Raw genomic sequence first — 14,877 nt, 5'->3', positions numbered from 1 at the left:
ACAAAAAAAAAACAAAAACAAAAACCTTTGGTTTCTTTCAGAAAGCTTTCTTCATATTTTCCTATAATTACTGCCAAATTACACTGTTCTTTCCTTGAAACATTCTAGGAAATAATTATGAAGTAATGGACCCAATATTTAATATGAGCAGAGCACATTCTGCAAATATTTACTATTCTGGAAATAGAGATACAAAAAATGGTGAGCAAAATAATGCAAAATAACATTCCACTTCTGAAAGGCTTTCACTGGAAACTGGACATGACCAAAATGAGACAGAGCCGTGGCAAAACTGGAACACGATGCAACCACATGGAGTGAACATGGGGGGTAACCTCTACTCCAAACCTGATATAGCTGTTTTTTTTAAAGAAAAAAATCCAATAGAAAGACTCTTTGTTAGGTATTATTCCACTACAATCGTCAAAAATGCTCCTTGTCATAGTGTGTGGAACTCTATTGGAGCTTTGATGCTGGTAGAGAGCACTATCATTTCACTCCAAAATCTCCCATATGTGTTCACTTGAGTTGAGATGTGGTGACTGTGGTGGCCATAGCATATCATTCAAATCATGTTTATACTCATCAGACCAGCCAGCAAGACCTATATGGAAATCTGTGCATTTTTTATGTTTCTATTTATTTGGGTTTTTCCTTTAATGTGTTTAGTGTTTTCTTTACAAAACCCAAAGAACAGCAAAAAACCTTAACAACATAAAGGTGATATGGGCCACAGAATACTAAGAATATTTCACATCCTCACACACCCATTGGTCTTATAAGGTTATTTATAGAAATGTATGTCTTTAGATTCTGTTTGTTTGTGTGTGTGTGTGTGTGTGTGTGTGTGTGTGTGTGCGTGTGTGTTTATGTGTGTGTGTATGTGTGTATTAGCCCCAGGAGGGGACTCAGTATTGATATTAGCACATCACCTTCAACAGAAATCCAATATATTAGGAGTAAGTGAAGTTTCTGTGTATGGCTGACATGATTATGCCTCTGTGAGCCACACAGTGGCCTGCAGACAGTCTTGCCCCACTGTCTAATTGGATAATTAAGGTGCTGGTGATGCAGCCCTGCATGGAAGAATGTCTTTGCCAAGAACAGGCTACATGGATGAAAAGCCGTCTGCCAGCACAGAGGAAATACATAAACATGGAGAGATTCCTGCATGTTCAATGCTAAGGTTACAAAATCTTGGATACTTTCAGAGATTATCTGTGAAACAGAAAAATTCAAAGATTTTAGACAGTTGGGACAATATCTGTGCTAAAAAAAAATTATTTGAAAATTACTGTTTTAAGAATAAATCAGGCTTATTCATTTCAGTGTTAAAGCTGAATTGTGTATTGTGAACCAAATTATTAAGGGGACATATTATGGTCATTTCCAGCTCTATATTTTCATTCTGGGATTCCACTAAAGTAGATTTTTGCATAATTCACAATTCAAGTCCTTATTTATCTCAAGCTGCCTGATATGCAGCACTCAGGTAAGCCTCTGCCTGAAACAGGCAATATTAGGTCAGGCCTCCTTAAGAGGACTCCTTAAAAACCCACTTCCTTCTGATTTGCCGAACATCCGGAAGCCTGCTCAGGGGCAACACACCCAGCGCTTGTGAGCACCACCTTATCCTCTTACAGGTGTGGAGGTTCTGAAAGTAAACTATGAACGAACTAGTAACTAAAACTAAGCAACATAACACAATTATTTGGAAATGGAAACTTCACAAATCCATCTGTATATGTTTGAGCTTGAATCCAATCCAAAATATAAGAATGGACACAAACATCAGTGATTACAGCAGGATATCTCTGTTCTGTAAAATATTACGCCCATTATCTGCTTAATGTGTGACATAACAGTGGATTTTGTCTTCCAATCACAATCTGTATGTCAAAATGTTTCTTTAAATGCCCCTGTTAATAGTTGTACATTTGGGAAATGTGTTAACATGCCAACTGAGGTGGAAGATGTCTGCTGTCAGGAAATAGAAAGGTTATGTTGGTAGTAAAATGTTTTTCTGCTGTTGCCAAATGACTGTATAGTAAACCTACACCGTTGATTATTTCTATGCTGGAGTACATTAAATGCCTATAATACTACTCAAGTAGAGTGTTTTGGGAGAATGAGCTGTGCTTGGAGTGGATGGACGCTTATGGCGGAAGTAGAACCTTTGGAAACCTAGCGTTCAGAGTAATCTGACGTTTGAGCTTTTGTCTCATTATTTCAAACTTTGGTTACGTTTAATTTGAGCATCTGACATAGTGACCAAAAATAAGTAAAAGCAACATAGGTCGCTTTATACAGCTGCAGCTGATATTACCACATCACAGGTGTAATAAAGGTATTTATGTCATGGCCTGCAGTAGGCAAGCCTACTCCTTTCTAAATGAGAGGATGTAGCAGTATAGCACATTACTAGGCAGGCTAGTTGAGCTGGATTGTGACTCGATACAGTGGGGAACACATTCAGAAATATGTCCCATGACGTCCTGCCCATGGACTAAGACCAGTCAGATGTAGGGTAAATTCATCCCCAAACATCTGGTGAGTTGGATGGCATATGAATTAGAATGGATTAACATGCTCTCAATATAAATACAGTGGACTGTGTGCAGTCTGTTTAGTCTGCAGGGCCTTTCTTTGCATACAACACTCATAGCAGGGCATGGACGAAGATGGGAAAGGGGCAAAACTTGTTAATAATGACCTTGACCTGAATTATTTGGTCAAAAACATTCAGGGCTAATCTTCAACAATTATATCAAGTGATTAAAGTGTTTTTTAATCTTTATACCTTTAGTACACAACCATTTCTGTATCAGTAGGTTGGTTTGGCTAGAAGAGTGCATCTGTAAAACAGTGTTTGTTTTCAGCCAAAGCAACTAAGTCTTGCTTTAGAAAACGTGGCTACAAGACACCAAGAATATGTTGATTTAATTTTAGATTAAATTTAGATGGTTTTAACATTTGATCAGTACCTTTATATATTATATGGAAAATGAGAAATGATCATGGAGCTTTGCGTTTACACCTGGTATTAGTAAGCATTTTCGTTGTCTTGACTTTGCCTGTAGTGTGATTCGATCCCAATATAAAAATTGTTAGACAGACAGAGTGGGCAATCATGGTGTATCTCAGGTTAAGGGAAGCAATGTGTGGTACTCTTAAGCGACCACTAGGATGTACAAGACAATGACAGACAAAGATAGCCGAGGACATCCTTTAATCTACCAAGCACTTTTTGTATTTCTATTAAGTGTGTTGGATTTGTCAGATGTTCTCTTAGACTAATGTAAATAAAACTAAGTAATAATGTCACTGTGAGTGAGAGTGAGACAGACAGAAAGAAGTTGCTGATGGTCTTGTTATTGATTTAAGGAGATTGAAGCGTAGGGCAAGTGAAAGCCCAGTCTGCTTCACAGCTCTTATCAATATGACAAGGACGCCTCCTCAGATACCAATTTCTCTCCCAAATATTAAGTCATTAATCATAGCTGCTGTCCAAGATGGATTTTAATTTTGCATAGAACATGTCTCCCCCTAGCCCCAACCCCCCAAATCCCCTCACCTAAACACCACGAGATTAGTTTCTTTGTCCTTGCTATGTTTCTTTCATTGTCTCTCCTACTATGTTGTCTCTCATGTTTGTGGACATCAGTGATGTCTGAGAGATGACCAAGGTCATCATTTTCAAAAAAACATAAAACCTTAATAAAATTTCAAGTTAACATTTTTCTTAAAACTGCTTTAGACACTGTTCACTGAACTGATCAAATACCTGCTGCTGGATAATAGAGGCAATGTAAAAACCACTGAAGGAGATAAAATGTGTTTACTGTAATTAACAAATTTCATCTGTACAACAAGAGCCATGTCATACCCACCAATCTGCTGCTCGCAATTTTTTTTTTCATACTGTTCTCAGTCACTAATGAATTGTAATCACTTCTACGTTGCCGTTTTTTCTTTCTTTTTTTTAATCATTGTTTAGCTCTGGTGAATGAAACCAAATACGTTTTTGAGCTGTTTCATTACAAAAGCCTACCAGCAAAGGAAGGGATTATACCTTTTGAGTCATTGGATGGCTTTTAATGTGAAATATCTTGGATATCTGGAAGTGTTGAGTTTAATGGATGGAAAAAAACAGCAAAGTAAAACCAACTTCAATTAAAACAGTAGGATTTTAATTACAGAAATTAGATAAATTTATGCTGTAAAATGTACATAATCCTTAATTTATCAGCGCAACAGATTAACATGGAGAAAATTTTGAGGTGACAACAGCAAATTTAAAACTGTGACAGATCAGGAAAGAGGGAGTTGCCTTATTATTATTCTTCATTAGGAGCAGTAAGTAAGAAGACTTGTTTTCATATTTTCATGATCACATGTTGATTTTGATTTTATCATGTGCCTGAAGATTTATAAACATAAAACATAAATACAGTGTGATTATTATATATCATGATGCCAGGTACGTTTTGGGACTGTTTTGCTATGCAGTAGGACTGACCCCTTGTATTCAAAGCTTAAAGTATTGTGCGAATAAAATGGGGTTAAATTAAATACTGAGGTTGTAGTCAAAATCCACAGTGTATGACCGCAAAAAGCCATGGGGAGCATTTGTGAAATTCACTGTCACTCTGATCTATTGCATGCTCTGTTAACATATCAGCAAACTATCCAATCTAAAATTTCAAATCATTTTGAAGCTTTTTTCATAATTTTATATTGTTATGGTAGATTGTCATATTAACATCTAATCAATTAGTCAATATTTACTAAGTTTTTTCCCCCAAAATAATTTCTCTCTCTGTGTTTCACTCGTTGTCTTGCTACAGGTCTATACTGTATGTGCCAAGCCAAACTTCTTTTAATCACTTGACTGAGACGATGAATGTTCTGCTCTTCGTCTCTGTAACACAAGTGTATACGCCCATCTAAATGCAAATGTCCAAACCTGCACTGCAATAAGACTGCAAACTGTTTGCCTCTTTCTGCCCCTCTCTCTCTCTTTCCGTCGCTTACTGCTCACGCTCAATCATGCTCACATTATTCCCTTCGCTTAAACAAACAGGGAACTTAAGATGAAGGAGCAAATGAGTAGTGCTTTGAATCTGCCCACGAAAGCAGTAAAATTGAACATGTATCTTTCAGTTAGTCTCCATGTTCACTGCTCACTCTTCCTCTCTCTCTCTCTCTCTCTTTCTCTGTCGCTCTCTCTCTGAGAAAACTCTCTGTGTGAACTACTCTCTGTCGTACATGTTGATGTGTGTGCGTGGGCTGGGAGAGGGAGGAAGGCTGAGAGTGACACTTTTAATTTTCCAGATGCTGCATCAGTGTCGTACCAGTGATAGTGTGGGGTTAGCGTTGTCCCAGACAAGAGCTACCGAGCTGTCCAACACACTCAGCACCTTTCACTGGGGAGCGGCGCACTGACTTTGTCAGGTTTAAAAACACTGCAACCAGCCATGGAATTTTCAGAGGGAACATGGTGTCTCTAAAATGCCCACTTGGAGGACAGGGAACTCCCTTATGTGCTATAGACTTATGTACATGAGGGTTTTCCAGTCATTATTATTGATACTGGAATAATTACAAATAAGATCTGGACCAGTCAGTATCAGCTAAATGATGTAGTTTGACTGGTTGTCTGGGGGGGAATTGAGCTAATATAATAAAATTATATGTAATGATAAAAAACAGAAAGCTGAACACTGCTAATTTTTGCCATGAAAATGTTCAAAACATGTCTGAAGCTTTTTTAGTGGCCCTTAAAGGTTGCAATGTTCACTTTATCACATAATCTAAAAGGGTTGACTGGAAAATAAATCAAGTTTCTATCCAAATTTAGACAAATTTCCAGAATCTTGACAAAGGAAAATATGGATTAGTGAGCATCTCCATCCACTACTGTAATGCAAACATGAGTGGTTGCTTCATCAAAATAAACAATCAGTGGCACCAATTCTCCGGTTGGGTGCTATTAAACTATGGCAGAAGAACAAGGGCATCTCTCCAGTGAGGTCTAGGCTTCAGTGGACATTTAAAGAAGTAGCCAACGATTCTCATCAAATACATATTTTGTCAAATTCAGTGAATATCTCCTCATGGTCCGCTAGGTGTTCGTTCTGTGTGACTGCAGAAAACAAGTCCAGTGTTCCTACACAGCCCGGGCTCTGTAAATGGGGAACAAACAAAGTGGCTCGGACCGAGCCACACAACACTATTCCAGCCAATCAGCAACCAGGGGGCGTTTGTGCTCGTGCACAGGAGAAGGGAAAGAAGAAGGGGGGAGATGGGGGAAAGGGGAAAGTGGGAGCAAGAGATGGTAAATCTGGCACATGCTAACAGATATTGCCAATTAAAGGATAACCAGGGGAATGGGAAGGAACAGTCTACGCTTGTGCTATGATCAGGCAAGGATGAAGAGCTGGGTTTGCACTGGTGAGGTAACAGCAGAGAGACCTCAGAGAGCTGAACGGAATGAGGACAGATGAAGAGGTTGCTCTGTTTCTGCTTGCCAGGTGGGTAACATTAGTTTTGCTATGTTTCACAGAGCCAATAGGTCAGTATTGTTTTTTCTGGTCTGCTAATGTTTGTGATAGCTAATCCCAACTGGTTAGTTAGCCAGCAGGTATCAGTGTATCAGTGCTACATTTGTGTGCCCGGTAACGTTAAATTACTTGCCCACGGACGTTCAGTTTACTTCTAGTTTGCCAAGATATGTTTTGGTTTGATGTTAGCTATAGAAGCAGGAGTGTCATGAGTATCGCTGTCTGCAGCTTGTGTGGTGGCTCTGGGAAACCGTGTTGTCCTCTCTGCATGTCAACTTCGCAGTAGCAACTGTAGCGGCAGTTTGCTGTGTCATTGCTTGCCCTATATCGTCTGTCCCCACAATTTGGAAAGGGTTTTATAGCCATAAAGACTTAAAAACACAAGTTTTCTAGCACAGTGGGATTATCTGGATTAATGCATAATTCGAAATGCTATACCAGGTAATGTTACCTTCCTTAATAGTTTAGCTACGAACCTAGTTTCCACTTCCACAACGCATAAGACGCTCTGGATTCCACCATATTTCTCTCTAATCAGCTAGTCCAGTTGTTAGTGTTGTTGCCTTGGCAATGCACGTCCATGAATTTGGGGGGTGGAGCTTTTGAAGGAACACTGAAGGGAGGGGTGTATTTGTTTTGCTGCAGAGTTCAAATGTCAAATCATTCTCAAGCATTACCTACTCCAACTTTAAGTCACATACTTCATGTACATCAAGAATTATTTGCTAAGTCTTTTTTCATTGAATTGTGTAAAAAAAAATTTCCTCCTCAGCTATGCATGAAAACTTTTTTGCAGTATTTCAATTTTTTTTTCAAATGCAAATTGAAAATGTGCATAAAAGGGATAAGATGTTAGTTAATAATGTTAATTAATGTTTGTTAGTCTGGAAAATGAAGAGCAAAAGTCCATGGTAAATCAAAGGGGGTTTGTCTTCTGGGGAAAAGGTATGTTTTCAGCAAATTTCAAGGCAATCTGGATGTTAAACAAGGATATTTTCTGTTTTAAAGTGGAACCTTTGGTTTGATAGTGGCATTAAAAAAATAATAGTGGGGTTACAAAATATATCAAGGTTCATCCTCTAGGGAAAATGGGTGCACTTTTCATAAAAAAAATGTGGCCATTATTTTCTTACAGTATCTTGGTTTAGACCAAAGTGTTGGACAGACGGATGGGTGGGTAGTAATGTAGCTAAATTCCAGCCACTGGCACCATTAAAGGGCCTACTCCAGTGTACTGCACTGAATTCCCAGTATGGGGCAAGGTCCAAAAATGTTGGATTGTACATTACCCATAAAACATCAAAAGTGTCTTGGAACAGCTTACAAAGAGTCATATCAATCCAGGCTGACATATTAGCAAATTAGGGTCAGATGACAAATCAACAATATAGTGGATATTACCTGTCACTCTCATCCCAGGATATACAGGACTGGTTGGTGGTGCCCTAATGGATAGAGAACAGAGAAAAACATATGATCCCCATCAAAGAGTACAGTACCAGTAATATATCATATCCCAATAGTTTGATATCTGGAATTGCTTTGATACAAAAGTTAATTTGTCACTCACGTTGTACAGGTGTGAGAATTCGACTACAACCGGAGCAAAGAGGGATGCAGGAGTGGGCTTGATAGTCACTGACAAAACCTTGGAATTGAGGACAGTGCTGTTCCTACAGATAAAAAAGAAAACCACAGTGTTATCACATATAACAAGGGCCCTATTTTGTTAACCAGGCTATAAGGGCATAGGGCGAAGTCGTGGGTAGGCCAAACACACTTTGGTATTTTCATGGCCAGCTTCTCCTGTTGCACCTGAGGCACACTTGGAAACAGAGTGGGATCAGAAAGAATACACTACCATGCATTATAGGTGGGCCTGTTAGAGGTTGTGACAATCATCGCAAGCCACATCCTCTACTTTCATCCACTTTAAACACAGGACTCTCCCCGTCATTATGCGCTGACTGCTTTGGAATCCTGTGAGGTTTTTCTCAGAGGAAAAATATTGTTTGGGACATATAGAGTTTGGTTTAGCAAGCTCAGATATAATACCAGGAGCAGATGATGTCTCTAAGTTGAATTCACTTTCGCATTCACTTTGGACGTCATACAATGATCTATAACCAGCTACTGTTAAATACCACCTTATTGCCGTATGTACAGCAAAAGTAGAATTAAAAATATGGTCTAGTGTTTTTCATATTCTATTTTTATATTTCTGAAATTAGTTTTAATGTTTAATTCAGTCTAGATGTGCCTGATTTACATGGAAAAAGTGTTGGCAATCTGGTATGGAAATAGTTTCCTGCTTCATCTATTGTGACATATATGTGATCCTGGTATGATCTACAAAGAATTTATTATTTTTAAAATAACCCTCTCTTGTTATTAGAAACACAACGCTATAAAATGTAACTCAAACAGTCTCTATCATGTTGGTGATCACAGTGACATGTCTACCCGTACTAGAATTGAAAATGCAGAACTCCATGTGTATCTTTGGCCAGACTTGTTGAAAAGACAATCGAGCGCACAGCTGTTTTGGATGGACACACTGGTGGAGGATCGGCCGGAATGGACGGTCCTGAGTGAGTTATTAGCAAATAGAAAAGTTTTAAATGAGGTATAATAACTGTTTTCAATGTGTCAATCTCCAGCACACCGGTTTATTTGTAGTAGAAAAAAAATGATCAAAACAAGTCTGATGTGCAGATATGCAGAGAGGTTTCTATGGTTTTTTTGCAACGTTCTGGTGATAGTTTCACAAAATTGTTCCAGACTTGAATAATTGTGGTTTGACAGTGTGCAATAGTGATGGGAATTTCGGTTCTTTTTAGTGAACTAGATCATTTGGCTCAGCTCAGCAATAAGAGCCAGCTCTTTCAGCTACCAAACGGGTCTTCATTTAGTACCACTTCTGGCATGTAATTATACCAAACCTTATAATTTCCAGAATACCATTATAACTATTTTCCATGTTTGGTATGAAAACATTAATGTGAAAACATCAAACACTATAACACATGTATATTGAAAATTTCATTTATATTGAACCTTGTAAATTAACGTTTTGCTAAAAAAAAACACTAACCACAGTGCATCTGGTCTTTGTGCATAAATGTACACCAATCAGCCACAACTTCAAAACAAGCTAACAGTCTTATGGTTGTTGCTGAACGGTGTATATGAAATATTTATCTATATCTATACAGTATACAGTATAGATATAGATACAATATATATTGTGTAAATATCTATACCTATTTATATACAGTGTGTGTGTGCATATATATATATATATATATATATATATATATGTAAATATATACATATATATATATGTATAAAAAAAAAATCCCTCTCACCCCGCTCCCATGGGGGGTGGTGGTGTGTCTTCCTCAAGCTCGGGTCCTCTTCCAGAGGCCTGGGAGTTTGAGGGTTCTGCACAGTATCTCAGCTGTTCCTAGGACTGCGCTCTTCTGGACAGAGACCTCAGATGTTGTACCCGGAATCTGCTGCAGCAATTCTCCCAGTTTGTGGGGTCACAGTCCCCAGTGCTCCAATTACCACTGGCACCACTGTTGCCTTTACTCCCCGCATCTTTTCTAGCTCCTCTTTTAGCCCTTGGTATTTTTCGATCTTCTCGTCTTCTATCTTCTTGATGTTGTTGTCGCTTGGGATCGCTACGTCTATCACTAGTGCCTTCTTCTGTTGTTTGTCGATCAACACGATGTCTGGTTGGTTAGCCATCACCAGTTTGTCAGTCTGGATCTGGAAGTCCCACAGGATCTTGGCTTGGTCATTCTCAACCACCTTTGCACAGCCTGCACCTGGGGTCCTGTCTGGTGTGGTAGATCCCCGCCTCTATTGATCTTGTACTGAGTGCCTGTTCTTGTGCTGCCATGATTAGTGCTTCTGTGCTGTCCTACAGTCCAGCCTTTTCCAGCCACTGGTAGGATTTCTTGATATCATCCACTTCTTCTATCTGTCGGTCGTACATGCCCTGTAGGGGCTTGTCCCGCCATGATGGTTCCTCCTCCTCCTCTGCATCATCGGGTTTCTGTTGCCTGAGGTATTCACTTAGCAGTTCAACTTTGGGGGCCATCTTCCTGATGTATTCCTAGATGTATGTGTTTCATCCTGGAGAGTGGCTCTAATGATCACCAGTCTTCGGCCTCCCTCGTTCCGCTTAGTGTAGGGTGCTGGACTTGGGGTGAAACTCTCCATGCATTGTGAGGAGCTTTCTTGTCTTGACATCAGTTGTCTCTGATGTCTGATGTCAAGACATCATATATATACATATATATATATTTACTGTATGGATAGATAGATAGATAGCTAGAGAGACAGATAGAGATATATACCTTATATATACTGTATATATTGAAATACAACATTAAAACTGGCAACTGGGGTCATGTTGTGGCTGTATACTGTATGTTCCAATTCTAAGGCTACTTCGATAAATAAAATGAATAATAAATCATTCCAAAAAATGCCATATTACAACTTACGATGTAAAAAAGAGCAGCATCAAACCGTTTTAACAGTGGAACATTGTAACTTTGTCGTTAGGGCAGATTGGAATTGAGAAAGTGCCTCAGCATGGAAGGGCTGATCCAGTTTCTTCTCTCTGTTACTATCTGCCCCGTTTTGGAGAAGATTCTTTATGAAGGGACTGATGTCGCTATGATGTAGAGTCTCCTTGCCATCACCTTGACAAGTCGTTGGTAGACTGATGCCTTGGTCTCCCACAAGCTCAGTGGGTTTGCGGCTCTTTGGATACGGGGCTCCTCAAGATAGGATCTTACTTCCAGAATAGCATCTGCTGAGGGATTCCTTCTTGCAGTGTCTCCTGTTGCTCTTTCATCAAAGAGCCTCCAAACAGCAGAGCTTGTGGGTCCACGTCTAGTGCTCCTGCTCCTGTTTCTCCCTCTTGGACTCCTGGTTGTAGAGCCGGCTGGCCGCTGGGGCTGCATCTTGCTGCTGCTGCTGCTACTCATCAACAGCTCTGTTGTCATTAAAGGCCAACTTTTTGATCCTTTGGTCCAGTACAGGATTGTATTCCATTCTGTGGAACTTTCTTTCCATAAATTCAAAGAGATTTGTCGCCAACTCTGTCAATTCCCCTATGGTTACTGTTCTCTCTGTCTGGTGGTGGGCTGTTATTCTCTGTAGAGCCTTGCACAAGGATAGCATTTCGGAGGTTGTCACATAACAGAATTAGGAGAACACAGTAACTTAGAAAATGATGCCTTCTTTCATTATGTGGTATATGGACTTTGTTCAGTTTAATCTTGTCTATTATTACTGCCATTCACCTTTAATATGCAATTATATCATAATAAATGATGCAACAACAATTGTCCAATGTACCTGTCTGCGCTGATCTCCACAGTGACCTGTTCAAAGGGTTCCAGAACAGTATATGTCTCTTGTACCACCTCCCATTGTTCTTGGATCAGGGCATAAGCAGGTGCATTGATAACGGCCAGGGTAGAGATGACTTGCCACTCTTTTGCCACTTTTAGCTGTTCCTCTGCCAAGTTATCTGAAGTGTGTCGGTCACTAAACTCAAAACGGTCCTGAAGACAAGATACCATTTTATAATTTTCAATGAAGTGACATGTAACAGACATGAAGGAAGTGGTGGCTCTGGATGTCCAGCAGTCAGTTGTCAGGCAAACTGCTGTAGCCTTTGTAACCTTTTCTTGGAGTGAAGCATGTCTTACAGTCTTGGAATGGTTGTTTTGGAGAGTGTTTTCCTGCTTGGAAGAATATACATTGGATAGAAAGCATGGGTGTAGCTTCTAAATCCCTTGTCTCCACAACTGAGAATGGTTGGAAATCACTTGCAATCATTTTAGCCAATTCCTCATCAACTCTGTTATGTCTTGCTGGTATAAATTGGCTTATAGAGCTCTGGGTTGCAATAGGTCATGGTGTACCTGATGCCTGAGGTGTGGCTGTAGACACTGCAGCAGCAGCAACAGTTCCACTACACGCACTGGCATTTCCATGTTGAGTAGCACGCATGCAAGCTTGCCTTTTTTCTTCAAGCTGCACTTTTAGATGTATAGTTCTAACATGCCATCTGGAGGTTGTCAGTAGAGCCTGCTCAATATGATAGTTTTATCTTACAAATTCTACATCTGAACTGCTTTTGTGTTGTCTATGTTGTGAAAATGCTACTTTGTTTGTGACCGACACATCTTTTTTTCTGCTGTCCACGCACTCCTCTCGTCTCTGTCCTCTGCAGACTGTCTCACCAAGACTGCAGTGTGCTGCTGGATTTGCATCAGAACATTCTCTTCTGTGCCTCTCCTCCCACTGGGGCACACAGGAAGTCACCAAATTACCAAACCAGCACAGTGGAGGAAATCACATCAGTGTGCTGCAGGCAAATACCAGTTCGCCGGTGCACCACTGCATTTCGCGCCAGTTGCTGGCACAAGAACAGCCTGGCCTCAGTTCTTCTAACTTAATCTTGTCTTTATCTAAAATATTTGGCTAATCCAACAGATCTTTAATTTCATCAAATAGATTCCTAATGTTAGCTGCTTTCAGTGACAGAGATAAGATCAAAACTTACCTAAAAAACATTGTTTTACTCTGTTGTGCAGTGTCAAGGCTCCTTTAGTGACAGGTGCCTGCTGCCCCGCTGTCCATAAGGAGGTGTTTGGCAGCCAGGACGCCTCAGTGCAAGGACTGTCTGGTACTCGCTGGGCCGGTTGCTGCTTAATTGAACTGTACACTCTGAAAAAAGTCCTCTGTGGTGAAGATGCAGCCACCTGTGATTCCACCATCCCCTGGCTAAACACATGTATTGTCCACCATCTGGAGGAGCCCAAACCCCAGCAAGTCTGCAACAAGCAGGCGCCTAATGTTCCACTCCTGTTCCATACTCCACCTGGATAGCGGTTATTGTCAGCAGAGGCAGAAGGAATAACACTTCGCCTGAGCTGCTAAACGCCTAAAATCACTTCCTCCCTCTAGTAAATGGCAATCCAGACCAGCCCAGCTCCAAAACTGGAGTCAACATGGCTGTGTTATGGCTGTGACACATGCACAATCTGGCCCTTCTACACCCAGTGTTGGGGACTCCATGGTGAGGCATGTGTGTGTCTGCTCCAGCCAGGTAGCTGTCGAGTGCTTCCTGGGAGTCCACCTGGCCGACATCAATCAGAAACTACCTGCTCTCATCAAGAAGTATCCCTCTGTGAGTACTGTTATTGTTCATGCTGTCATCAATGATGTTTCAAGGGACTTATAAAAGGAACAATTCAATTCAGTTGCTCAATGTCTTATAGTGCTCAAAAGCAACATTGTTTTTTCTGCCCACGTACCGTATCTCCGCCAACATCGCAGAGATTTTCAGCTGTGTTTATGGCCTGGACTCTCGGCTGTGTACAGTACTGGTCAAAAGTTTTAGAACACCTAAAATTTTCCAGCTGTTATTAAATTTACATAATTCAATGTCTCAGTGTTTTCTTAAATCAAAGCATAGAAGAAATAAACAGTTGAAGGTTTTAAAAACAAAGAATCATGGAATCTTCTTCTTGAACTAAATTTAATCTAAATTTGTTACTCATCCAGCTGCTGAACACACTCATGACGTTTTTCCTATAACGGAAATCAAATCTTATTCAGAAAGTTTTTCCCAATACTGTTGTGGTTCTCACGAATGTGTTGAACTTGTAGTTTGCTTTGCTTTCACTTTCTGTCCAGTTCATCCCAAACCAGCTCCATAGGGTTTAAGTCTGTGGACTGTGCTGGTCTACCATAATTTGCAGCCGCCGTCTAGTTTCTTTTCTTCTAATCTTTGGGGTCATTATCTGTCTGTAGGATGAACCCCTGACCATTCTGTCTGTCTTCCTTTGTTACTTGTCTTTTCACCATTCTGATAGCAATATACAGTACTATTTCCTGCAGTGCATCAGTGGGTGTAGTAACAAAGTCTGTTCCAACACTGCCTTTGTACAGATAGAGGGTTTTTAAGTAATCAACAAAAGTTTGGGGAACCTATAGAAATTGTTTGCATTAACTTTCAAGGCTTAATTTACACCCATTGCTGCAGAAAAGCTTTAAAATAACCAAGTTCTTAATCCCCGAAAGAGGACTGTTTTATCTGAAGTTTACGTGTTTTTTCAGTTTTTGGGGACCTTAACTTTTTTTTTTTACCTTGGGCCATTCACCACTGATCTTTGTAACATTAAGGATATTCACTGGAATTGAACTGCTGAAATTTCAATAAAAACTGGAACTTGAATTACCGCTTCGTGGTTGTATGCCTCTGCCTACGAGTCAAATT

General features: G+C 40.0%; 1 protein-coding gene across 1 annotated transcript in view; it reads right to left on the bottom strand.

Annotated features, from left to right (window-relative positions):
• The window catches only part of adgrb1a (adhesion G protein-coupled receptor B1a), a 124,978-nt gene that overhangs the window by 45,408 nt on the left and 64,693 nt on the right, over positions 1 to 14,877 (bottom strand). The window contains exons 15-16 of the mRNA XM_040117345.1: positions 8,134 to 8,236; positions 7,965 to 8,008 (exon numbers count right to left, since the gene is read on the bottom strand). Coding sequence (XP_039973279.1) covers positions 7,965 to 8,008; positions 8,134 to 8,236 — 147 coding nt within the window. The remainder of the gene's footprint in view (positions 1 to 7,964; positions 8,009 to 8,133; positions 8,237 to 14,877) is intronic.

The sequence above is a fragment of the Xiphias gladius genome, chromosome 22 (genome assembly GCF_016859285.1).
Source record: "Xiphias gladius isolate SHS-SW01 ecotype Sanya breed wild chromosome 22, ASM1685928v1, whole genome shotgun sequence".
NCBI classification, from domain to species: domain Eukaryota; kingdom Metazoa; phylum Chordata; class Actinopteri; order Istiophoriformes; family Xiphiidae; genus Xiphias; species Xiphias gladius.
The sequence above is the reverse complement of the archived record's forward strand: the minus strand, read 5'-3'. Positions and strand labels throughout refer to the sequence as shown.